The sequence below is a fragment of the Dipodomys merriami genome, unplaced genomic scaffold (assembly GCF_024711535.1).
Source record: "Dipodomys merriami isolate MVZ:Mamm:240054 unplaced genomic scaffold, mDipMer1.0.p SCAF_5, whole genome shotgun sequence".
Lineage (NCBI taxonomy): Eukaryota > Metazoa > Chordata > Mammalia > Rodentia > Heteromyidae > Dipodomys > Dipodomys merriami.
This window is the reverse complement of record NW_027206068.1, coordinates 65,316,792-65,342,757: the sequence shown is the minus strand read 5'-3', so window position 1 is coordinate 65,342,757 and position 25,966 is coordinate 65,316,792. Positions and strand designations below refer to the sequence as shown.

Below are 25,966 nucleotides of genomic sequence, written 5' to 3'. Positions count from 1 at the left end.
TGATTATTTTTCAGTCATGAGTGTCTGTTACAAGGATGGGATGAAGGTGATAAGACTTCCTTCAGCCACATTGAAAACCTCAGACTTACTCCCAAGTCTGAAACCTATACTCTGGCTCTTACTGGTAAAAGCAATGTTTTCCCAAGTCCCCACAACTCAGTGTGAGACTCATACCTCTTTTATCTCATCAGGTGGAAGTTGCTCTACATTCTGTAGCTTGTTGACACTGCGTCGGTGACTGTCATAATAAGTGAAGAAATCACTGGCACTCTGTTTCAGTAGGTAGACGATAATCCCCAAACCAGGCAGGCGCCAATATGGAACTACTGGAGCTTGGGTATCTAATAGATGATATAAAACAGTGTTCTATTTAGAAGCATTTCATATGAATTCCAAATGATCAATTTTTTTAATGTATGCTCCATAACTTAAGATCATGTAAATTATCATTAATGCCAACTCAAGACTATTTCACCACCACTGACCACTGGAAAAAAAAGTAGCTAGGTCCTAGTATAATCAGATACATTAAGCTTGAGACCTTGAGAGGGGAAAGAAATATAGTTGGTGGACATTAATAGAACCTCTCTCTCTTACTTGGTTAAGACCTCTTTTACAACTTTAAGTTATATGCCTTTAGTTACCCTCCCCCATACATACACAAACCAAACACAAAATTTTGGGAGCTCCTGATCCCAAGCAAATAATTCCTACCTCCCCTAATGGCTCTGGTTTCAAAATTGACAATGTAAGTTATACTACCAAAGAGTCAATAAACTAAAATACAACTGTCCCCCATACATACACAAACCAAACACAAAATTTTGGGAGCTCCTGATCCCAAGCAAATAATTCCTACCTCCCCTAATGGCTCTGGTTTCAAAATTGACAATGTAAGTTATACTACCAAAGAGTCAATAAACTAAAATACAACTGGATATAAATTAAACAAGTCTCTTACTGCAACAGCTCCATCTGGCAAAACAAAGTGATTTGCCTTTTAGCTGGCTACCTTCCAACCAAAATACATTGACGAGTGGAATCTCTCCACAAAAGGAAGAAGAATTAGACAGCAGTAAAAAAGGCATGCTAGAGACAGTTTGTGCTGAAACTAGAACAGTTCCTTCTGATGACTGAGTGATATCTTGGAAGTACCATAGCAATTTCAAGTTCAATTTGGAGATAATCTTTAATGCCCAAAATGCATGAAAGTGGAGATTCAAGACATCCTTTTAAAAGTCATTTTGAAATGTGTTCATTACTAACTCATAAAGAAAAATTGTGTCTCACTGTATCCAAACTGTGTCATAACCATAGCAACTTTGTGTTCCTCAGACACAGGAAAAGAATCAGGCTCACCTTGCCGTGGTCCATCCCTGTTAATGGTCTCTGAAAGGCTAGGTGTGAAAAGACACACTGCATGCTGGGAGGTGGGGGAGCTCTGCAGCATAAGTGACTGGCAGTATTCCATTACATTGGCACAAATCTGCAGTGAAAGAGCGGCAGCAGCAACAAAAACATTAGTCCACTAATGCCCTAACATTATAGAAATACAGAGAGAAGGAAAACAAGGCTACAGAGCAGTTAGTAAAACTGCACACATCTCTGATCCTTCCTACCTGCTGCATAGCCAGTTCCATCTCATCCTTCTTGTTCACCCTATCACGATCCACATTGTCATCTTGAAATTTAAACTGCCGTAGTCTGTCAGCACCACCAAAGCGACTTAGCAGTCCTAAGCACTGGCGCTAAAAAGAAAGAAAGTTTGTTGATATCTAGCCAAATGTGTTGAAATTAGTGACCCGTCTTTCTTGAGGATGATAAAGCCTCAGTGGAGAGTGGAATCACTATTGAAAGGTTTTGGATTCTACTTCCCACTGAGCCAAGTAAGAAGTCCTGCTAGAAAAGAAGATGAATGTAGCTGGGCGCAGATGGCTCATGCCTGCCTGTAATCCTAGCTACTCAGGAGGCTGAGATCTGATGATCACAGTTCAAAGCCAGCCCAGGCAGGAAAGTCCTTGAGACTCTTATCTCCAATAAGCCACTCAAAAACTGGAAGTGGCCCTGTGGCTCAAGTGGTAGACAGCTAGCCTTAAGCTGAAGAGCTGAGGGACAGCACTCAGGCCCAAAGTTCAAGCCCCATAACTGACCAAAAAAAAAAAAAAAAGAATGCTACTTATTTTAGAAACAAATCCTCAAAAAAGCTTAAATGCTTGTCAAGGAATTTTATGCTTCATACAAAAACAATTTAGTAATTTTGGAGGTACTTGTTAAATGAAACACGTCAATAAACAAATGAAAATTAAAATGAGGCCTTTTGACGTGCTAACATCATCTTCAATTTCTTCTATGTTTTATAATGTTTTCATTAGAGAGGTCTTTCATTTTCTTAGTTTATTCCTAGGTATTTACTTTTGAAGCTGTGAATAGGATTGTTTTCCTGATTTATTTTTCAGTCTTTTTACTATTGATATACAGAAAAACTACTGATTTAATGTTGGTTTTGTATCCTGCTACTTTGTAATCATCAACCCCAGAGAAAACAAAACACTTCATAGAAAAGTAACAGTGGCTTAATCATAAATTATGTTTACACAGACATAATAATGCAACACTAAATATTAATATAACCAAAATTATGACATAATTATACTGAGTTTTTGGAGGGATGAAATATACATATTGTATGGTAGAAGAAAAGGAGTAGCGAGATAAAAATTCTCATCTTCCAAGGAAAGGCAAAATATGATTTCCAATAGAGAAAATCATGTAGTAATATAATTACTCAGAGATGGCAAAGATCCAGGACCAACAGCTAAAAGGAGTTGCCAAAACCTGGGGCACAGAGTTAGAAAGGGAGACTGACAGGACTGTTATATTTTTGTAACACATCTTAAAACTGGTACTTAAACACATTAAGAACTGATTACCTGGAATCTTCCAATATGTCCTTGCAGTTCCATTAGAGATCCTTCGTTTACATCAACATCAAGTTCACATAATATACCTGCAAAGTGTGATGAAACATTTTAAAATCTAGCTTTACTGTATATTAAAAGGAAACTATAAACTAAGAAGGTAAGTTCTCTTATATTGTTTACTTGCATGAACAATGTTTTGAGAAATATGATTTTACAAAGACTATGCCTTTAGTATATTAGTAACACCACCAAGAACATGCGTGCATTTATATGAAAACTAAAATCTAAATGGGCAATTCCAAAACACATTTTTTGTTTTCAAGAAAAATCCAATTTTACTTGTAACTATAAGGCTAAAACTTTCTAAACATAGCAATTAACTGATTTCTAATGACAGCTTTGGCCTACAAGATGGATGAAGTTCACCATACAAGGCCTACTTATGCCATAGATACTGAGTAATAGTGGTGGTTGAGGACAAGGGCAGGAAATCCTGTTGGAATGAGCGGCATGACTCAGCTCACAACTCTCATTCACCCTCAGAAGCAGCTGGAAGAAAGCAGATAAACTAACAAACCCTTATGGAAACCCTGCCATTCACAGAGAAACATATTGAGTTACATCTTAAAGAAATAAAGGAAAAACCCGTTAGGGCAACCACTACATACATACAACTATAGGACCTCAGTTGAGGCTAGAAGAGTGTCCTGCTTTGGTACCATTGTGGGACATGGGACTAGGCTGAAAACTTAAGACATACCACACGCTGAATGGAGAGAACTGACATTTCCTCAGAAGAAGCATCAGTCAAATACTTCAACAAGCACAAAAATCAGCCAAAAATCGATACATGGGTCTCAGGCACCAAAGCACCCTCAGACAAGAAAAGTATTTGGTTACTAATATATGTCTGAGACAAGCAGAAACGGTCAGATAAGTTGATGTTAGGCAAAATGAACCCCAAGATAAGGATTCAAATGTTTTTTTCTTTCTTGCGACTGTTTCTAACACATTTATAAGATGATTTCTTTGTTGCTTTGTATGTCCCTCCCCCCATGATATAACCCCTATTTTCACTGTAGTTGATGTTGGTGTACTTTGTGGAGGGGAAGGGAAAAAACAAATCGTGTTTAAATAGGGATACAGGTAGACCCATTACAACAATGAGATGTGCAAGACGTTATGTCGAAAAACGAACTTTATAACTTTGGGGGGGGGGGGAAGGGAGGGGAAGATAGGAAGGGATGGGAACGGGAAACAAAAGAGGAGGCAACAATCCTTGATAAGAAATGTACTCACATTACCTTGCCCGTGTAATTGTAACCCCTCTGTATGGTATTTTCACAATAAAAAAAGGAAGGAAGGAAGGAAGGAAGGAAGGAAGGAAGGAAGGAAGGAAGGAAGGAAGGAAGGAAGGAAGGAAGGAAGGAAGGAAGGAAGGAAGGAAGGAAGGAAGGAAGGAAGGAAGGAAGGAAGGAAGGAAGGAAGGAAGGAAGGATTGATTTGGGACGGTGGCAGAAATCAGGGCTTTGGAATTCTCCAGAGCAACATAAAAATGGAGATAGAAAACATCCCAGTTCAAAAGCCACATTGCCTAGGAAATGCTATACTACCAGTGTTATCTATGGGATTTAGGAGAAGTTAACCTCTCTGTGCCTCAGGCACCTCACCTGTAAAGTGTACACATTATTAAGACTAAGACTACTGTGTCTTCAAATCAATTAACACATCAGTATTTAAAGCAGTGCCATGAAGCTGGGGATAAAACTCAGTGCCTAGCATATACAAACCCAGCACCACAAAGAGACAAATAACAAAGTCCTTGATATATAACTGAGGGGCAATGAAAGCATTTAGACATTCATTCATTCATTTGTTTGATTTTTTTTTTTTTTTGGTCAGTTATGGGGCTTGAACTCTGGGCTTGGGCACTGTCCCTCAGCACTTCAGCTCAAAGGAAGTACTGTACCACTTGAGCCATAGCGCTACTTCTGGGTTTCTGGTGGTTTATTAGAGATAAGAGTCTCCTGGACGTTCTTGCCTGGGCTGGCTTTGAACTGTGATCATCAGATCTCAGCCTCCTTAGAAGCTAGGATTACAAGTGTGAGCCACAGGCGCCTGGCCTTTTTTGTTATTGTTGTTTATAGTATACTGTCATATAATAAAAGAAAACAAAATGCAAAAACTACATGGCAACAAACACTAAAATACAACTTACAGGTTGGGGAATCAGTGGTAGGGCAGGGACCACAGGCTTAGAAAAAGCCTTCCAGGACTTCTGAATAGACTTATCTGTTGTAATGGTCACAGAACAGCAGTAACAAACTATAACAAACAAGTCCCTGCCCAGGGTTTGCTTAGGACAGGCACACACAGGCGCACACACAGGCGCACACACAGGCACACACATACAGGCACACACACACAGGCACACACACACAGGCGCACACACACACATACAGGCACACACACAGGCGCGCGCGCGCGCACACACACACACACACACACACACAGACACACACACACACACACACACACACACACACACACACACACACTCACACACACACACACACACACACACACACACACACACGCATACCCATACTCTGTCTTCATACCCAAAAGTGAGGTGGTTATCCACCTAGTCTTGGGGATGAACTTGAAATGCTGCTGACATCACTGGCTCGATTCTGGACTGCTTGGGGAGGTAACCATCCTCCAGGGCACTACCAGTCTCAGTCATGGCTGTTCCTCTAACAAGATTATCCACCCCTCCAAAGCATCAGAAAAGCAGCCAAGAAACCTCAGATGTAACCTTCATCCTTGTAGTCTAACCTCACTGAATGCTGTTTTTGGGGGGGTTTTTTGGTCGGTCATGGGCCTGAACTCTGGGCCTGAGTGCTGTCTCAGCTCTTCAGCTCAAGGCTAGTGCTCAACCACTTGAGCCACAGCACCACTTCCAGCTTTTTCTGCTTATGTGGTGCCAAGGAATTGAACCCAGGGCCTCATGCATGCTAGGCAAGCACTCTACCACTGAACCACCTTTCCAGCCCCCCCAACACACACTTTTTTTTTGGTCGTGGGGCCTGAACTCTGGGTCTCAGTACTGTACCTCAGCTCTTCAGCTCAAGGCTAGCACTCTGCCACTTGAATCACAGTGCCACTTCCGGCTTTTCCTGCTTATGTGGTGCTGAGAAATCAAACCCAGGACCTCATGAATGCAAGACAAGCACTCTACCACTGAGCTACCTTCCCAGCACCAAGGTTTTGATTCTTGTTTTCTGCTTTCTTCTTGGATGAGGAATCTCATTTTCTTCCCATCCATGATGTTTTCCAAATGACGTGTTTGGTTCTTTTTCTTGCTTCAACTGCCTGGTGAAACCTGACTCCTTGCTTCTGGTATTCTCCATGCTCAGCCAAGAAGATGGAAGGGATACAAAGTTCTCCTAGATATTCTGTTTTCTTCTGGTGTTGGTACAGCCTTGCACTTGCTAGGCTGGCACTGAGCACATAAGCCATACCTCTAGTCCTGCTTTTTGCCAGTTATTCTGAAGAAAATCTAACAAACTCTTCTGCCTGAACTGAAATAGCTAGGATTACAGGCATGAGCCACCAACACCCAACCAGACATTACTAAACATTACAGGATTTAGGAAATAGGTCTTATTCTTTGTATTTTTCACTGGGGAATTTAGGAAATCGATATTTTTTTCTTGAGAACATGCAACATAAATCAAAACCACTAAGAAAAACAACTAAACAAATCACTAAAGGACAACCAAAAGAAAAACTCATGTTATAAAATATTATCGTAACAACCTGAAAATGGAAAAGAATCATGTACCAGAACCCACCACTTAATCTTTCACATTTAAGAACTGATTTTTTTTTTTTTTGGCCAGTCGCTGTTCCTCAGCTCTTCAGCTCAAGGCTAACATTCTACCTCTTCTTAAGCCACCGTGCCACTTCCGGCTTTATCTGCCTATGTGGTGCTAAGGAATCGAACCCAGGATCTCATGCATGCAAGGCAAGCACTCTACCACTCAGCCACCTTTCTAGCCATAAGGACTGATTCTATACTCATACATAGTAAGGAAATTATATTGGAAATAAAGTAACAGGAAGTCTTTATTGTAATCTTTTTTTCTTAGCCATAATGACCTTTTAAGAACTAGCATTTCTGAGTTCTTACAATGAAGTATTTCCCTACAATTCAGCAATTCCTTTCATATCTCTTCAATTTGTCTTGAAACTACTAAATTCATGTAATATTAAGTAATTGTTTTTCTAAAAGCATGTTCTCAAAAGTTACCTCTGCAGAGGATATGTTTCTCTCTCCATCATGACAAAAAAATGTGCAATATTTGAAAAGCTATTTTTCAAATGTTAATATTTGATCGTTTCTAGGTAATGAGGTTTTTGAATGTCTTAATTGTTTTCCTTGAAATTTTTTTTAACTTTCATAAGCAAATAATTTTGTGCCAGTCCTAGAGCTTGAAGTAAAGGCCTGGGTGCTAACTCTGAGCTACTTTTGCTCAAGGACAGCATTCTATGACTTGAGGCACAGCCTTACTTCTGGCTTTTTCTGGGTAGTTTATTGGAAATCTTGCAAACTTCTCTGCTTCGGCTGGCTTCAAACCATAATCCTAAAATCTCAACCTCTTGAGTAACTAGGATTACCAGCATTCAGTTCACATAACATTATTTTTATAAATATAAACATGATATAAAGGCAGTTGGCTCAGCAGTACTAATTTCATATTAAGCCAAAGATAACTACAAAGTAACTAAAAATTTCATTATATTGTTTATGTGCATTCTCTAAAGACGTATTAATTCCATTCAACACAACTTACCAGGAAGTGCAGCTTTACTTATAATGCCTGTCAGCAGAGCCAGTTCCTGCAAAGAGCCAGCACTCACATCCTGACAGCGGAGGATTGCTTGTATGGTATCAGAATGGGAAATGAGAAACTGCAACACCTGAGCCAAGGATCAGGACAAAGATGAAACAGAGGTCAGAATAGAAAACTGTATTATAAACAGATCAATTCATCTCTCAGTAATGTTGAAGCAAACAATTCAGTGTTATGAGGAAGAATAAGAAAACCAAGTGTTTCTTGTCTTGAATAGTTTACTTCAGAGAACTAACTAAAGGAACTAAAATTTGTAAGAAAGCTAAAGAGAACTATTTCAAGGTCTGTAAACTAATACATGTAGAGGCTTTTATAGAAAAATAGAAAAATATAACATAACTTGGAAATAATGACTAAAAATACCTATTTTATTTCTTTTAGTGTTTAAATGAAATAAAAATTTTAAATGAGTGGAAAATGGCCAAGAAGTGCTCTTATAACATCTGACTAGTGTGACCTAGGGACAGCGCATAAAATCTTTTGCCTCACTCTCCTTTTGATGTGGTAAGAACAAAGGAGTCATAAATGCTAACCTCTGAACTCTGGCCTTTCCTTTGGCATTCAGTAGCACACCACCATGGAGACAGGATTCTCCCAGAACTTTCACACAGAAACATCTCAACTAGTCTGCAGGCTCTACAGACTAACCCAAAGCAAGCTGAGCACCCGAGGAACTATGTCTACCTTAATTTTTCCATAACACTCTCAGCCTGAGTCCATAATTGATGTATGTGGAGATCAGCAATCCAAACTCTTTTTAAAGATGTTTTGTAAGTGATTCTGCTAGTCAATACAAAACTGGCACCAGGAAACCAATATCTTGTGTCAATATCCCAGTTCTACTTTAAAAGTCTTAAAGAAAAACGCTGGAAGTCTTTTCCAAACAGTACTTATGTGTGAATGGGGTAAAATGTCACTTAGCCTATGGTGGTGCCCAGTACTGCTGGGCACCAGTGGATCATACCTATAATTCTAGGTACTCAGGAGGCTGAGATATGAGGATCAAGGTTTGAAGCCAGCCTAGACTGAAAAGTAAGTGAGACTCTTATCTCTAACTACTGAAAAAGCTGGAAGTGGAGCTATGTAGAGCTACCCTTGAGCTAAAAGCTTAGGGATAGCGCCCAGGCCCTGAGTTCAAATCCCAGTAAAGAAGGAAAGTAAGAAGGGAGGGATATCGAAAAGGGAGGGAAGTAAGTAAGCAAGGAGGGAGGGAGGAAAGAAAACAGGGAGGAAAGAAACAGCAGCAGCAGCAGCCCTGGTAAGATAGGTCTGAGTCTAATGGCAGGGAAAGTTGACAGGACACAGTTCCTGAGGGCATCACAGTCTAACAAAGCAACTGAACAAAAACACTGGATTCATGCAGTCCAAGTTGGCCTCAAAAGCATGAATCTCTTGTGTTACTCCCAAGTTATAGGATTTTAGGAGTATGCCACCACGCTCATTGTTTTCTTTTCCAGAGGCACACATTTTGATTGCTTGCTTTCTATGTCAGGATTCTATTAATTCATACATATGTTTCATTTTATGTTTCATTTATATAAGAACACAAAAATAAGCATGTAGTTCACAGTAAAGGGTAAGGAGCCTATCTCTGCTAAAAACAGTAGGATTACAATGAATTCATTTAAATTTTCTATTCACAAGACTCCTGCATTTCTAGGAGGATTTTGCATTACATGGTTTATTTTTGCTGAATTTATCTTTCACTTAAAATTTATTAGAAGTAGGGCTGGGACGTTGGCTCAGTGGTAGAGTGCTTGCCTCGCATGCATGAGGCCCTGGGTTCGATTCCTCAGTACCACATAAGAGAAAAAAGCTGGAAGTGGCGCTGTGGCTCAAGTGGTAGGGTGCTAGCTTTGAGCTGAAGAGCTGAGGGACAGCGCCCAGGCCCAGAGATCAGGCCCCACAACCAACAACAACAACAAAAATTTATTAAAAGTAGAAAGTTAATTACATTTTTTAATCTTTAAGAAGTTATTCAAAGGGGTTACCATTCAAAAAGTCAGTTTATGAATACAATGAATGTTAATTGATGTCACCCCTTTTATTATTCTCCTTCATCCCTCCCAAACCAACCTCTCTATCATTACATGGTTTCTAAGCAAAAGATTTATCTTACCTGCCCTGCTGCCTGCAAGTGCTGGGCCATACTGGATGTAAGAATGACCTGGCACAGCTGGAGAGCTGGAAGCAGAATCTGACGGTAGCGATCCACAGGTGTAGGGATGAACATTGGGGGATCTCTCACACCAAACACGCTTGATTAATTTCAACCAGAGAGAACAACATTACAAAATAAAAGTATGTTCTTAGCATCCCCTTACCATTTACGTGGCACATGAATCATAGACAGCTGACTAAGATGCAAACACATTAATGGGTACTCTGCATTCTAGACTGCTAGATAATTTTTTCTATGTTTTTTTTTTTTTGTCGGTTGTGGGGCTTGAACTCTGGGCCTGGGCGTTGTCCCTCAGCTCTTCAGCTCAAGGCAAGCGCTCTACCACTTGAGCTACAGCGCCACTTCCAGTTTTCTGGTGGTTTATTGGAGATAGGAGTCTCACGGTCTCTCCTGCCCGAGCTGGCTTTGAACCGTGATCCTCAGATCTCAGCCTCCTGAGTAGCTAGGATTACAGGCGTGAGCCACTAGCGCCCAGCTCTGCATTCTAATATACATTGAAGGTTCAGAGAAATCCGTAGCTTTTCTAAACGCATAGCTTAGTAAAAACATGGGTATTTGAATTTGGAAAAATTCAAATTTTGAACTAGGGCTTTGTGTGTTTTAGACAGGTGCTCTACAGCTAGATTTTCCTAGGCTGGCTTTGTACTACATTCTAATCAATCTCTACCTCCCAAGTAGCTAGGATTATAGTCATGGAGCCACTAGTGCCTAGGTTAATGATAGAGACTGTAAGAAATACATAACACAAAGCTACTTTCTGCCTAGCGCATTGGTGGCTTATGCCTGTAATCCTAGCTACTCAGGAGGCTGAAATATGAGGATCACGGTTCAAAGACAGCCGGGGCAAGAAAGTCTGTGAGACTCCTATTTCCAATAAGCCACTAAAAAACTGGAAGTGGAGCTGTGGCTCAAGTGATAGAGTACTAGCCTTGAATTTCTTTCTCTTATACCCAAGCTAAAAACAACTCTAAACTAGTCCATTATAGAAAATAAAGTGAGGTTCATATAAAATCAGCCTTTAAGATTAGGTTTTAGCTGCCCAGGTTCTGGTAGCTCACACCTATAATCCTAACTACTCAGGAGGCTAGATCTGAGGATCACAGTTCGAAGCCAGCCCAAGTCCCCATGAGACAAGTGATGATATACCATGAACGTTATTTATGTTAGTGAAAACAGTAACTTTCATCTTTTTTTTTTTTTTTTTTTTGGTCGTGGGGCTTGAACTCTGGGCTTGGGCGCTATCCCTTAGCTCTTCAGCTCAAGGTGAACAGTCTACCGCTTGAGCCACAGTACCACTTCCGGTTTTCTAGTGGTTTATTGGAGATAAGAACCTCATGGAGGGGCTGGGAAGGTGGCTCAGTGGTAGAGCACTTGCCTTGCATGCTCGAGGCCCTGGGTTTGATTCCTCAACACCACATAAGAAAAAAGCCGGAAGTGGCACTGTGGCTCAAGTGGTAGAGTGCTAGCCTTGAGCTGAAGAGCTGAGGGACAGCGCCCAGGCCCAGAGTTCAGGCCCCACGACCGGACCCAAAAAAAAAAAAAAGAACCTCATGGACTTTTCCTGCCCGGGCTGGCTTTGAACCGTGATCCTCAGATCTCAGCTTCCTGAGTAACTAGGATTACAGGCATGAGCAATGTCAAAAATAATTTTCCTCCTCCTAAAATAATATAGTCATGTAGTTAATTAAGCTTGGGGAAAGTCAAACATTTAACTTGTCAATGAATCCTCTCTAAATAATTGCTAAACCTACTACCAAGTCATTTATTAGGAGGGAATGTTGTAGAACACATAATGCTGTATTCATGTAGACAAAAAAATAAATTCTAGGGCTGGGAAGGTGGCTCAGTGGTAGAGCACTTGCTTTGCATGCATAAGGACCTGGGTTTGATTCCTCAGCACCACATGAACAGAAAAAAAAAAGCTGGAAGTGGGGCTATGGCTCAAGTGGTAGAGCACTAGCCTTGAGGTGAAGAGCTGAGGGACAGCACTCACGCCCAGAGTTCAGGCCCCACGACCGGACCCAAAAATAAATAAATAAATAAATAAATAAATAAATAAATAAATTTAACAGAATTCTCCATTCAAATTGAACTAAGAACCTGCTGAAAAGCTTGAAGCTTGAAAATAATTTTATTTGAAGTTAGAACCTAAGCAACAGGCAAAATATTAAAATGAGAAAAATACATATAAACTCAAAAAAATCTACTCAAACCATGAAAAGGAAATCTACACAAATGATCATTTTTTCTGTTTTTTATGATAGGGCCACACTGGGTAGACTCACAATGATGTTCTCCCTGCCTCGGCCTCCCAAGCACTGGGATTACAGGTTTGAGCAACCACACATAGCAACCAGCCATACTTTTACCATAATACTTTCAAGTATTTATAGTTATATAGTATTACATATGGTTATAGTATTATAGGCCTTTTTAAGGCCTCTGTAAAATATGTATTTCTATGGAACTATAAAATTAGAAGTCTTACCAGATACCTACTTATTACTATTTACCCTCATCAGCAACTTGTATTTATTAGCAAGTGATAGCTACATATAAACAACCACCCCCTAAAAAATACAACAGAGCTATAAACCAGTAGCCAAATTATATTTGGGTTTTTTTTCACCTTCATGAACCCTTTACTGGGCATTTAACCAAACTAATCTATACGGATACTTACCCATGTGGGTCTGTTTCTGGCCGCATGTCATAGACTTGGCATTGTGCTAGTCTCACAATCACCCCAGATCTTAGTAGCTCTAAAGAGCCCTGCTGTATCTTAGCCACTCTTGTGAGAAAGGCCTACAGAGTTATGGAAGGAAAACTGTCACTACAGAAGTCATATCCCAAGGGCCTCATGTAAAAATGGTAACTTTCACAGCATATTGCCCACCTTTGGTCACCAATGAAGAGAAGTTCTGAGCTAGCTACACATACACTTCCCTCCTCAAAAGATGTTCATGAGGACTCAGTAATACATGCCTACACATGGTGCCTTGAATGAATTAATATCCAGTTAAAACGCTAGTTTCTGTCTTCACCATTTGCCCTTACAGAGGCAGGGTCGTGTCTCTCTTGTTCATAGCTTGTATCTCTAGTACCTTGATCTCTATTTGGTACGTGGCATTTACTAAATACATGAAAAAAAAATGAACAAAGACAGAAACAAGAATTCGAGAACAATCTAAGATTTCAGTGCTTCCATCAATTGTGACATTTAAGTTTAATAGGAAACAAACAGATTTGAAGGGAAGAAAATAAGTGTTTAAAAGCCTATGTTCAAAAGTACAAAAAAGGAAAATTGGGGGAAGTGAAGGAATGGGTAACCTGTCCAAGAAGCACTATACTCATTACCTGATTTAGGGAATTATAACTCCTTTGTATAATTCCTTACTAATAACAATTTATTTAAAAAAAAAAAAAAAAACCAAAGTATAGCCAGGTGCTGTGGCTCCTAACTACTCAGGAGGCTGAAATCTGATAATCATGGTTCAAAGCCAGCCCGGGCAGAAAATTCAGTGAGACTCATATCTCCAATAAACTACTCAAAAAAAGCCAGAATTGGTGCTGTATCTCAAGTAATAGAGTGCTCATCTTGAGCAAAGGAAGCTCAGGGACAGCGCTCAGGCCCAGAGTTCAGGCCCCAAGACCAGCAAAAACAAAAACAAAATATATAGACGCCAGATACCAGTGGCTCACATCTATTATCCTAGCTACTCAGAAGATCTGAGGATCACGGTTTGAAGCCAGACTGGCAAGAAAGTCTGTGAGATAACTACCAAACAAGTCAGAAGTGAAAATGTGGCTCAAATGGTAGAGAGCTAGCCTAAGCAAAAGAGCTTAGGGACAGGACAGTGCTCAGACCCTGAATTCAAGCCCCAGAAGCAGGAAAAAAAAGTAGAAACAGCAAAATGGAATTTTCATTAGTCAAAACTATAGTAGTAACCTGATGGTTGTCTCCTCACTTCTTGGAACACTACCAGGGAGAAAGCAGTCCCTTATCCAATGAACCCTCCACTCAGGATCACTCAGGACACCTTTCACACACTCATAAAATACATTCCTCAAACAGATTAAAACTCCTTTAAAATGATCACAGCTGATATAACAGATACTCAAAACATGCACATTAGTTTTCCTTAATACACTTACAGACCCCAAAGGAAATAAGCTGATGCTCTCACATCACATTCCATGTAGTCTTACCATTTTGGATTCATAAGTATAAAGGGCCTTTAAAAGAGGAGGCTGTGGAGTGAGTAAACTCTGTAAATTACGATCATCTTCTACCAAGCTGTCCACGAGGACCTTCAGATAGCCACTGTTACTGAGATACAAAAGCCACTGTTGCTGCTTATCCACAGAGACAATCCGATCAAGAAGAGCCAGGGCCAGCATCTAAATATTAAAAAAATTAATCCAGTTCCAAACATGCTGATAACTATCAAAATCAACCACAGTCATTGCCTTTTATCTGGAGATCTTCAGATCTTTTCTAACAAGAAAAATAGTTGCTTCTCATAGAATTTCCTTAATTATTTGAGAAGTTTAAAACTGTAAATATTCAGAATCTTGATTTGCTAATAAAATTAAAACTTTTCAGGGTAAAGTTGTATTTTAGTAACAAAACTAACACATTAAAATAATGACACTAAGTATATTTTAGCTGAACCCAGACATTACTTGTTAAAAGAGAAAAGGACTTGTTTTTTCCTAAACAAAACAAAAAAAGCTGTATTTTTTCTAAAATATTATGTGATAACCTACCAGGAATTAGCAGGTTACATATGAAATCCTAGGTACTCAGGAGGCTGAGATCTGAAGATCAAGGTTGAAAGCCACCTCAAACAAAAAAGTCTGTGAGATTCTACTCCAATTAACCAGCTGGACTGGAGGTGTGGCTCAAGTAGACCAAAGGCCATGAGCAGAAAAGTCACATGAAAGCTCAAGACTCTTGAATTTCAGCCCCAATCTGGCTTAAAAAGAAAAGAAAGAAAAAGAAAAGGCCTGGAGATGGTGGTTCACACCTGTAATCCTAGCTGCTCAGAAGGTTGAGATCTGAAGATTGTGGTCCAAAGTCAACCCAGGCAGGAAAGTTCATAAAATGCTTATCTCAATTAGCCACCAAAAACAACAGAAGTGGAGTTGTGGCTCAAGTGGTAGAATGCTAGCCTTGAGCAAAAAGAGGTCAGTGACAGTACCCAGGCCCTGAATTCAAGACCTAGGACTGGCACCAAAACAAAGGGAAAAAAAAAAAAAAAAGAAATACATAACCTAATAAATATAATTAAAGCATTTAGTCTATCTTTTCCCAGTGTTTATTCTATGCATAAAAATGTTTTAGAAAGCTTAACATAATTGAAAGATTGCTAGTTTGTATTTTAATCCTACTTCTTAAAATTGTTTTTAAAAAACATGATTTTATCAATATGCCAAGACACTTTAAAGAAACATAAATGCAAGTTCCCCTATACAAACCACTAGGGCAAAGAAAAATATATTCAGTGTAAAAGTAATTCATCCAGCAGTCTGTTAACTAAAGATAGTTTTTTAAGGAGAATACTGTTCTTGCTACAACTGTTGTTTTAACAGCAATCTCAAATTATAGAAAAGAAAATCCTCCTATACAAGTAATTAAAGCTAACAAAAAAATGTGGCCAAAAAAATAACAAATTCTCAGGATAAATTCTGAGTTAATTAAAACTCCAAACAGAATTAAACAAAATAGAAAGGAACAAAATAACACAAGTGTATAATTAAAGCAAATAAACAAATTCACTATAAAATAGTATGGAAAATCATTCTCAGCATACACTTTGAACACTGATCCCATTTATACCGTCATAAAGACAGAATAATTATTCATAAGAAAACTACCTTACCCTTCCAATCTCGTGCCCATCACAAGCATCTCGACAGACCACTTCCATGAGGGCAGCCCCATAACTCTCAATTATAGCTATGTTTTCTCGCTGTAATTTACTAAAAACATCTTCAGGGGCTGTCAGTCTTTCCCACATGGTTTTCTTAGCTAAAAGGGTTAAAATAGAAAAAGGAATTCAATAAAACATAGCTTAATGCTGAAGACATGGCTCAAAAGGAAGAGCACTAGCTATGTGTGATCAAAACTTTATTCAAACCCTAGGAAAGAAGAAAGAAAAAAGAAGGGAGGGGTAGGGGAAAGGGAACAAGAAAAGAGAGGGGGAAGGGAGAGAAGAAGGGAAGGAGGGAAGAAAGAAGGACAGGCAGGCAATCCTTTGATTGCTGAAACAGAATTGGTTTAGTAACTGAGTAGATTATATCTAAGTAAAACATCCTTTCAATTATTATATTTAACAAAGAGCCACTAACCAGAGACCATGCAAGTGAACTTTAAGAAAATAGCTCATATACATTATGCATGTACTTTAAATTAACAACAGTTTCAGGAAATGGACAAGGTATTCTTAAAGAAATTTAAATTAACTGTGCACTATATTCATCCTACTGAATTATCTGCTTCTATCTTTTATTAAGAGCTTTGAGAATTTAACTAGAAAAGATCAGGTATATCAGGTACTCGAGTACAATGTAAAGAAAATCTTCTCCCCCCAAAATTCATTTTAATCTGAAATACCTATTAAAACTAGAGCTGGATGGGCTGGAAATGTGGCTTAGCGGCAGAGTGCTTGCCTAGCATGCACAAAGCCCTGGGTTCAATTCCTCAAGCACAACATAAACAGAAAAGGCTGGAAGTGACTCGGTGGCTCAAGTGGTAGAGTGCTTTCTAAAACAAAGCATAAGGGACAATGCTCATGCCCTGAATTCAAGCCAGAGGATTGGGTGCTAGTGGCTCACACACTACTCAAGAGGCTGAAATATGAGGGTCTAGGTTTGAAGCCAGTATAGGCAGGAAAGTCCATGAGACTCTTACCTCCAATTGACAAGTAAAAAGCCAGAAGTGGAGCTATGGCTCAAGTGTCTTGAACACAAAACCTAAGTTACAGTTCTCAGGTCCTGAGTTCAAGCCCCAGCTCTGACATCAAAAAAAAAAAAAAAAATCAACTATAAAGGCAATTTAAATGTACAATGATACTAGTATGATAATATATTTCAGTAAGACTCTTGTAAACCAAATAATGTGATGCCCTAGAATGGATGGATGGATAAATTATTATTTTTACTCTCTTAAGAGTATGTGTACAATATTCTGCTTGGTAATGATTTTGCTAATTTGATTAAAAAGATACCAAAAAGAAAGAGAGAGAAAGAAAGAAAGAAAGAAAGAAAGAAAGAGAGAGAGAGAGAGAGAAAGAGAGAAAGAAAGAGGGAAAGAGGGAAACAAAAGGAGAAAGAAAGAAAAAGAAAAACCCAGACACTTGGGTGTGTGTGTGTTTTTTACTCAAGACTAGCACTTTACCACTTGAGCCACAGCTCTACTTCCAGCTTTTTGTTGGTTAACTGAAGATAAGAGTCTCATGGACTTTGCTGCCCGTCTGGCTTCATACCATGATCCTCCTGAGTAGCTAGGATTACTGATATAGCTCTCAGTAACACTAGGTATTATTTATTTTTAAGAGGATTAATTTTTGGTTAAAAACTCCCTTGAACTAGTTGGCTATTTTTACTAACCTTAAATATATTCAGAGACAATAAGTGGACAATATACTTGTATAAATCTACCATTTGGCTATTGTTAATTTATAAGGAACTACGCTGTAATAGATAATTACAGTAAGACTAAAATGAGATAAAGTAGATTTTTAAACACAGTGGTTTTCAAAAATAACAAACTCTAAAGAAGGACACCTTAAGTCTATTATCAGAAGTGCCTTCTGCCAAGTTCTTAATAAATAACAAAATAACTGACAGAGAACTGTACACAGAGATCTGTTAAACAGTTTGAAACTTTTTTCATGCCTGGCAATCAAAGGTTCCACAATTTTATTCTAAATTAACATGCTAATTGCACTTGAGACAGCAGCCTTTGCAAATTGTTCATTGTTGCTTTTTGAGACAAAGCCTCACTATATAGCCCAGGCTAGCCCTGAATTCTACTGCAGAAAGAACTATCTGCCTCTTGAGTGCTATGATTAATAACATCTTGCTAAGAGCATCAAGTACACATGTACTCCTGAGGTGCTCAATGGGGCTGGAGGTAAATGAAACAAAATATATAAAGCTAAACTATTTAAGGGTTTCTTTTCCTTATAGTACTCACTCATCTTTGTAATTCTTAAATACTAAACAGGTAACTTTGTCTTTATAGAGTACACTGGTGATTATATGAAGGCTCAATGATTATAACTGGGTTTAGCCAAAAGATGAAAATTATTTTTTCTGTATTGGTATTTGAACTCAGGACCTAGCAAGGACTCTACGACTTAAACTGTGCCTCCAGCTTTTGTTTGCTTAAGTTTTTCTTCCCCCTGCTTACAGGGTCTAACTTTTGACTAGGGCCAGCCTCACGTGGTGATCCCCCTACCTATACCACCCAAATAGCTGAGATGACAGTAGTGCACTATCATGCTAGGCTCATTTGTTGAGATAAGTCTCACTAAGATTTTTCTCCAATCCTGAGGCTGTCCTCAAACTACGATCCCCCGCAAGTAGCTGGGATTACAAGTGTAAGCCATTGTGTCCAACCTGATTTTTCTTGTGCATGTGCTACTCTTAGGGCTTGAACTCAGGGCCTAGCTGCTGTCCCTAGACTTCCTTCCTCAAGGCTAGCACTCTACCACTTGAGCCACAGCTCCATTTTTGACATTTTTTATTTTTTATTGAAGGTAAGAGTCTCATGGACTTTCCTGCCCAGGCTGGCTTTGAACTGCAATTTTCAGATCTCAGCTTCCTAAGTATGCCCAGCATGGTTTTTATTTTTAATGTAACCATCTGTAAAAACCAAGTAAGTTAGGAATCATTGTATTCTTACCAGCTTCTAAGGTATCTGGTTCGTCTGGTCTCTGAGCAATCTGTAAGTAATAAAGCAGAGAGCCATACAGGTGAGTTCTCACGCGTTGGAATCCACCACCTGTAGAGAGCACAAAAATGTAGTCAAGTAAAAGTCTTTGTTGAAGGAAAGTTAAAACAATGACAAAGCTGTAATTTATACGTATTTGGGGGTGGGGGGATACCTGTCTTCAAAATGAAGTCTAAAAGTTTCTTCAATATGATGTGAAGTGAAGAATCTCCAATTGAAGCAAACCCCATGAGGGGACCCTCAGTTGGTAGAGGTGAGGTGAAGGAACCATCAAGCATAAAGGCATACTGGGTGTCTCTGGGGCCTGAGCCCAGAGGCTGCTTCTGCTCTGTGCGCACGGCCTGGCTGAGGTGGGCGGTCAGAGTGAATACGGCACCCGCAACCACGGGCATCAGTTCCTGAGCTGCTTCATCATCCAGAATCTGCCGGTCCAGAGCAAGTCACAGTGAGGATCCCACTTTGAGCAATGGGTTTTAGAAGCATTTAGTTTCTGCACTATCACAACATTAAGAATATAATGGAAGTATTCAAAAGAAAAAAGCTGGGGCTGGGAAGGTGGCTCAGTGGTAGAGCGCTTGCCTTGCATGCCAGAGACCCTGGGTTCGATTCCTCAGCACCACATAAGCAAAAAGAAAAAAGCCGGAAGTGGCGCTCTGGCTCAAGTGGTAGAGCACTAGCCTTGAGCTGAAGAGCTGAGGGACAGCACCCAGGCCCAGAGTTCAGGCCCCAAGACCGGACCCAAAAAAAAAAAAAAAAGAAAAAAGAAAAAAGCTAACCTGTAGAGAAAAACTGAAATGTGCTAAGCAGCTAGTGTTTAAACCTAAAGGGATTCTTAGCAAAATTCCATAGGTTTCTGTTGGGAAATTCACATAAATAGTCTCAACACCAGAGTCCCATTCAGCATATCTGGGTGGACCTGTGCATTTTTGCAAAGTTCCCTAAATAATTCTGTTACCCATACTCTAGCTGAGTGCCCTACTGCACAGAATTAATCCTTTCTCACAGGATTGGTATTGTACTGGAAAAATATATACACATACATTAGGGTAGCAAATATTTGTTTAAATGGTACATATTGATCTGTTCAGCACCATAAAGCAACTTAGAAAATGTCTCACCTTATCATGCACATCTTGTAAAATATCACGAATAATGAGCTGTCGATCTTCTGACTGAATGAGGTCCTGAGGACAAGCTGTCAGTATTATTTCCACCAGCTGCCTCCACGACTCCAACACATGCCGCTTAGCATGAAGACATTGAAGCAATTTGTTTCTTCCCACCACATACTGAAGTATAGTGCTGATTTCCTAACGTCATCAAAATTCAAACATAAAATTAACACACACTGGCAAAGAAGGTCTGTATCAACAGGTTACTATTTTTAACATCAGTTATCTAAAAAAACATGTACTTGAAAATCTATAACACGTTTGTCAGGCCACAGATATCTTCTGATTTTATTTTGGTAACCAGGGCTGAGAAAATGAACATATTAGAGAAGGAGGGGTTAGAGGGTACTCATGTAGGTTGCATGCTTATCTATAAAGCAGGGACAATAATAGTGAATATGAAAATGCACTCTGTAACCCTATCTTTTTTCTTCTTGCAATGCCATCACTCTAGAACACTAGAATTGCAAGTTCAAGAGCACATTTTCCTGACATATCTGTTTCTTTGCTCTTATTTGGCCAACTGTTTCCAGTTCTACGACTCCTACCCATAACTACCCACTTGTGATGACAAATGAGCCTCTTCTCTCACTCACAAGAAAAGCAAGTTAAATCTCACTCTGTAACTACAGTGTAACAGAAATAAAATTTTTTTTAAAAAACTTGTTTTTATTAGCATGCCAGACTTTAAATTTCAGTTCAGTTTATAAAAACAATAAAGTGGCGCTGTGGCTCAAGTGGTAGAGCTCAAGTGGTAGAGCGCTAGCCTTGAACTGAAGAGCTAAGGGACAGCGCCCAGGCCCAGAGTTCAAGACCCACAAGGGACAAACAAACAACAAAAAAAAAAAACAATAAACTTGTAAGGGAAAGATTCCATAACACCTTAACTTTTAAGTAGTTTACTAATGAATGAAATACATGTCAATTTACGGCTCTCTATTTATGCAACAACTTAAGTAGTTTAAGTAATTAAAAGATAAAATGAACATATACCCAATGGGACTTACCTCCATTAGTAAAGGTCTCTGTCCTATGGCTGCCATACCCTGAAGAGCATTGACTTCAGCTACCAGGACCCTATGTAGAAGCTATATGATTAGGGAAAAAGAAAAACACATGACTATTTCAAACACTATAAAATAACAACACACAGCAATTACTGTAAACTAAGCAAAGGGAAAGATTCCAACTACCTTTACATAAAATCTAACAGTTGTACTGTCCAATTTCCAGACAAACTGTAGTATCCCTCACATTCCAAAGAGCGGTACCAAAGAATCTATGTGGCAGTAGGTCAATGCCACTGCCCTGGACATCTTTTTCCTGATAATGATGCCATGATACATTTACTTAGTAGAGAGCTAAATACTTAACACCATTCCATACTGAGTGCCAGTGGATCATGTCCATAGTCCTAACTACTCCGGAGGCTGAGATCTGAGAATCACAATTCAGTCAGGAGTATCCATGAAACATTTATATCTAAACACACACACACACAGCCAGACACACACACACACACACACACACACACACACACACACACACACACACACACACACACACACACACACACACACACACACACACACACACACACACACACACACACACACACACACAGAAATGGATTGCTAGAATTGAACAACAACAAAAAAAAAAGTTTAGAGACAAAACACAGTCCCTGAGTTAAAGCATATGCATGCCCATGCATGCACACTTGCACATACGCATGTACACACAAATCCATAGTTCTAGCTAGGTAAAAAAATTACTAAAAAGAGTTAATGTATTAAAAAAAAAAAAAGAACCTCGGGGAAAGGAGGGAGGGAGGGGATGGTAGGGGGAAAACAATGTTCAAGAGGAAGTGTACTCAATACCTCACTCATGTAACTGTAACCCTCTGTATAGTATCTTTACAATAAAAAAATTTAAAAAAAAAAGAGTTAATGTAGTTTATTAGGTTTTATTTCCTGCTGTTTGATAAATATTGCAGTTCACTAAGCTATTAACCAGAACTCGTTCAGGGGAAAAACAACTATATGGCTCTGTTTTCTTCTGACGGCTCAATGTCTAAACCACTTGATACTGTACATTAAAGCAATCCTTACCTTGACATTGCAGACTGTCTGTCCCCGTAAATTCTTGTGCTCACAGTTAGCAATAACTTGTTCAATCTGGGCCCGATCGAAAAAATCCAACTGCAAAGGCTCAGGTATCTCCTGACTGAAGTCAATCGAGTCAAGAATACTTAGAATTTTTCGACGTACTAGAAAATAAAAAGAAGTAAACCACTTGTTCCTGGACATTGAAAAGTAAACTATTATATTCAGCTAATTCTCAAAGACTGTGCTATCTTTAGAAAGGGCATTATTCTAAAAAGTGAAGACTTAAAAATCTAAGCTTGATTTTATCTCTACCATACCCACTTATAAAAATACTTTCCTTCCCATCCTATAATCTTAGCTATTAAAAGAATGTTTTTTTTTTTCCTTCACATAGGTTTCCTATGCTCAGAATTTACAGACAGAGGCACAATAATCTTGACATTTTAAGTAATGAAGTATGTGTACAAAATAAATTGTAGAAATTAAAGGGCTTTACCTTTTGTAGAAGTGTCAAAGTGAAGAAACCCAGAGACAGACCTATTTTCATCTTCTATTCCTCCTTCACCATCTGGTGGAGCATAAAGAACAACAGATCAGAAAGTAAAGAACATACTCTCAAAATACATTTATTTGAAAATAGTGAACATAATGTATTTTATTTCTAGGTCATTGTTTCTAGGTCAAAGAGCCCTTTACAGGGCTGGGAAGGTGGCTCAGTGGTACAGCGCTTGCCTTGCATGCCTGAAGCCCTGGGTTCAATTCCTCAGCACCACATAAGCAAAAAGAAAAAAGACGGAAGTGGCGCTCTGGCTCAAGTGGTAGAGCGCTAGCCTTGAACTGAAGAGTTGAGGGACTGTGCCCAGGCCCAGAGTTCAGGCCCCATGACCGGACCCAAATAAAAAAAAAAAAAAAGAGCCCTTTACAAATAGATAATTAAAGTGAAACAGATTGATAAGGACTTACTGCTAAAATTCATCTGATTCTTTTCATTCCTATGGGATCCATTTATAATTTTAAAGAGGATAATCAGAATTTTAAAACTAGCAAAAATAAATCCAATGGTAAATATTTTTTCAAAAAGCTTATGTTTAGTTTGCATGTATACTTATTGGTTTAGCCCAGAGCATATTGTCTAAGTGGAACAAACTTTCCACTGAATAATGTGCGTATAAATAATGACTATATTTGGGTACTTGAGACAAAAATAAAATAACAGGGGATATGTTTAAATGATAAGAAAAAATATTCTAAAGCTGAGAAAAACTGTTTGGTCTCCAAGTACATACTAATAATAAGATTGAGATTTGCATTTATAGACCAGTCACCAGTACAATAAAACAAATGTCATTATTAACATATTCACCCGAGTACGGTTTTACTGGCATATCATCCAGTAAAAGGTGTAGGAGCCTCTGTGTATGTGACCGCTGACGATTCAGAGAAGTCACCCTTAGTTCGATTGAGGCAGTCTTCATAAGCCATGACATTTGGTTCAGCATAGAGATTTCATATTCTGGGATTTAAACACATAATTTCATTTCACAGAGTAGTAACACAAGATCAGAATGGATCTAAATTCCATAACTCATTGAATAGGTAACGAAATCAGTAATTCATAAATCTGGCACTATGAAATTAAAAAAGAAAAATTTGCAAAGGGAGAAAAAATAAGCTAGTGTCTATCTATGAAAAATAAGCTAAAGCAAACAAGGAATACGACAATCAAGTTTTTGTTCCCTGGAAAGCTTCACAAAAATCAGTTATACTTTGACATTAAAATATTACTTAACACTTCATTATTTAGTCCTGAAACCAGGACTCAAACTTGGTACCCAACGCTTTCACTCTTTGGCTGGCACTCTACCAACTGATCTACACCTCCACCCTCTTAATATTTCATTTTAAAAAGTAATTCTTAGCCACATACTGGTGACTCGCACCTGTAATCTTAGCTACTGAAGAGGCTGAGATCTGGGAATCGCAGTTTGAAGCTAATCTGGCAGGAAAGTCTGTAAGACTCTTATCTCCAATAAACTTCTAAAAAGTCAGAAGTAGAGCTATTGCCCAATTATAGAGCACTATTGAACAAAAAAGCTCAGGGACAGTGTCCAGGCCCTGAGATCAAGCCCTAGGACTGTTACCAAAAGGAAAAAAAAAAGTAACTTTCAGTTGCCATAATAGAATACAATTTAATTTTGCTTTTTATAAAAATATATATCTAAACCCACACTGCATAATTTATAAGTATTATAAAATTAATTATAAAATTAATGTTTCATAATTAGAAAATTAACTAAGGATACAAGGAGTGGAGGGTAGCTCAGCTAGCCGAGCTTCACCTAGCAGGCATGAGGTCTTAAATTCAATTCCCAGCAAACCCTCTTACCCAAACCCAGGGTGGAAAAAAAATTAATTAAAGACATTAGATTTAATGTATACTTGGGACTTGGAACCACTTATATAATAGTTTTTTAATCCAGTATTATTTTCTTTTGTTGTTTGAAGACAGTTTCAGCATGTACCCCAGACTGGCCTCAAACTCATGGTCCTCCTACCTTAGGTTCCCAGGTGATCAATTATTTCTACATGCATGGCTTTTAAATCTTGAATGGTAACAAGAGAATAGCTTATACCCACAAGATTATAGGCACTGATGTATCTAAATACAATCTAAACACTAAAAATATTTAAAGCCAAGCAAAAAGAAGAAAAAAGAATCTCGCTAAAACTTATTTAGCTTGGGATAATTGTTAGTCATGTCAACAAAATATGTTTATTACTATTGTTTTCAACTTTTTATTTCAAGACTTGAATTGATGTGGATATATGTATGTGTGTGTATGTGAATGTATGTATGTATGTATGTAGGGAGTGTATATTTTTATGTATACAATTGTATGTATACTTAGACACAGATGTATACGAATATGCATGGAATATGCAACCCAAGGGTTTTATCATATAATTTTGTGCTGAAAGTCAATAATTTCTATTCCTTCAACAGAATCTTCAATGTTTCTTTTTGGGTCAGTGGTGGGGCCTAGGCACCGTCCCTCAGCAGTTTGGCTCAAGGCGAGCGCTCTACCACTTGAGCCACAGTGCCACTTCCAGTTTTTACTGGAGATAAGAGTCTCACAGACTTTCCTGCCCGGGCTGGCTTTGAACCATGATCCTCAGATCTCAGCCTGAGTAGCTAGGATTATAGACGTGAGCCACTGGCGCCCACTTTCAAGGTTTCTTTGTTAGTAAAATAATCAAATTCCATACTTGACAGATTATATTAGAAGCCAAATTATGCTTGAAGCTAAAACAGCAGCTTGCAAAGCACAAATTATGAAAGTAACACAGAAGCAAACTAACAAAATAAGAACAGATACTATAACTGCTTTCTCAGGTTGAGCAACCCTAATTCAAAAGTTCAACATTGGGCTGAGTACCAGTGTGTCACAACTATAACCTAGCTACTCAGGAGGCTGAGATCTAGAGAATCATGGTTCAAGGCCAGCATAGGCACAAAGAATATCCATTTCCAAAATAAGCAACAAAAAGCTGGGCTTAAAGACATGGCTTATTTGGTGGAGTGTCAACCAAACAGGCAAATCAAGTGATTGTGAGGCCACAAGTTCAAACTTAAGAACTGGAAAAAATACATAAATAAATGCTCCAAATCAAAATTTTTGAGAGCCCACATGATGTCACATG

General features: G+C 38.7%; 1 protein-coding gene across 4 annotated transcripts in view; it reads right to left on the bottom strand.

The window, feature by feature from the left end:
- The window catches only part of Nup205 (nucleoporin 205), a 113,299-nt gene that overhangs the window by 5,827 nt on the left and 81,506 nt on the right, over positions 1–25,966 (bottom strand). For all 4 annotated transcript variants that reach the window (XM_069996840.1, XM_069996841.1, XM_069996839.1 and 1 more), the window contains exons 24-39: positions 23,628–23,777; positions 22,761–22,832; positions 22,268–22,425; positions 21,164–21,244; positions 20,103–20,294; positions 19,139–19,406; positions 18,937–19,035; positions 15,908–16,056; positions 14,232–14,423; positions 12,706–12,827; positions 9,960–10,098; positions 7,781–7,907; positions 2,931–3,007; positions 1,620–1,748; positions 1,360–1,486; positions 175–341 (exon numbers count right to left, since the gene is read on the bottom strand). In XM_069996840.1, coding sequence (XP_069852941.1) covers positions 175–341; positions 1,360–1,486; positions 1,620–1,748; positions 2,931–3,007; positions 7,781–7,907; positions 9,960–10,098; positions 12,706–12,827; positions 14,232–14,423; positions 15,908–16,056; positions 18,937–19,035; positions 19,139–19,406; positions 20,103–20,294; positions 21,164–21,244; positions 22,268–22,425; positions 22,761–22,832; positions 23,628–23,777 — 2,249 coding nt within the window. The remainder of the gene's footprint in view (positions 1–174; positions 342–1,359; positions 1,487–1,619; positions 1,749–2,930; positions 3,008–7,780; positions 7,908–9,959; positions 10,099–12,705; positions 12,828–14,231; positions 14,424–15,907; positions 16,057–18,936; positions 19,036–19,138; positions 19,407–20,102; positions 20,295–21,163; positions 21,245–22,267; positions 22,426–22,760; positions 22,833–23,627; positions 23,778–25,966) is intronic.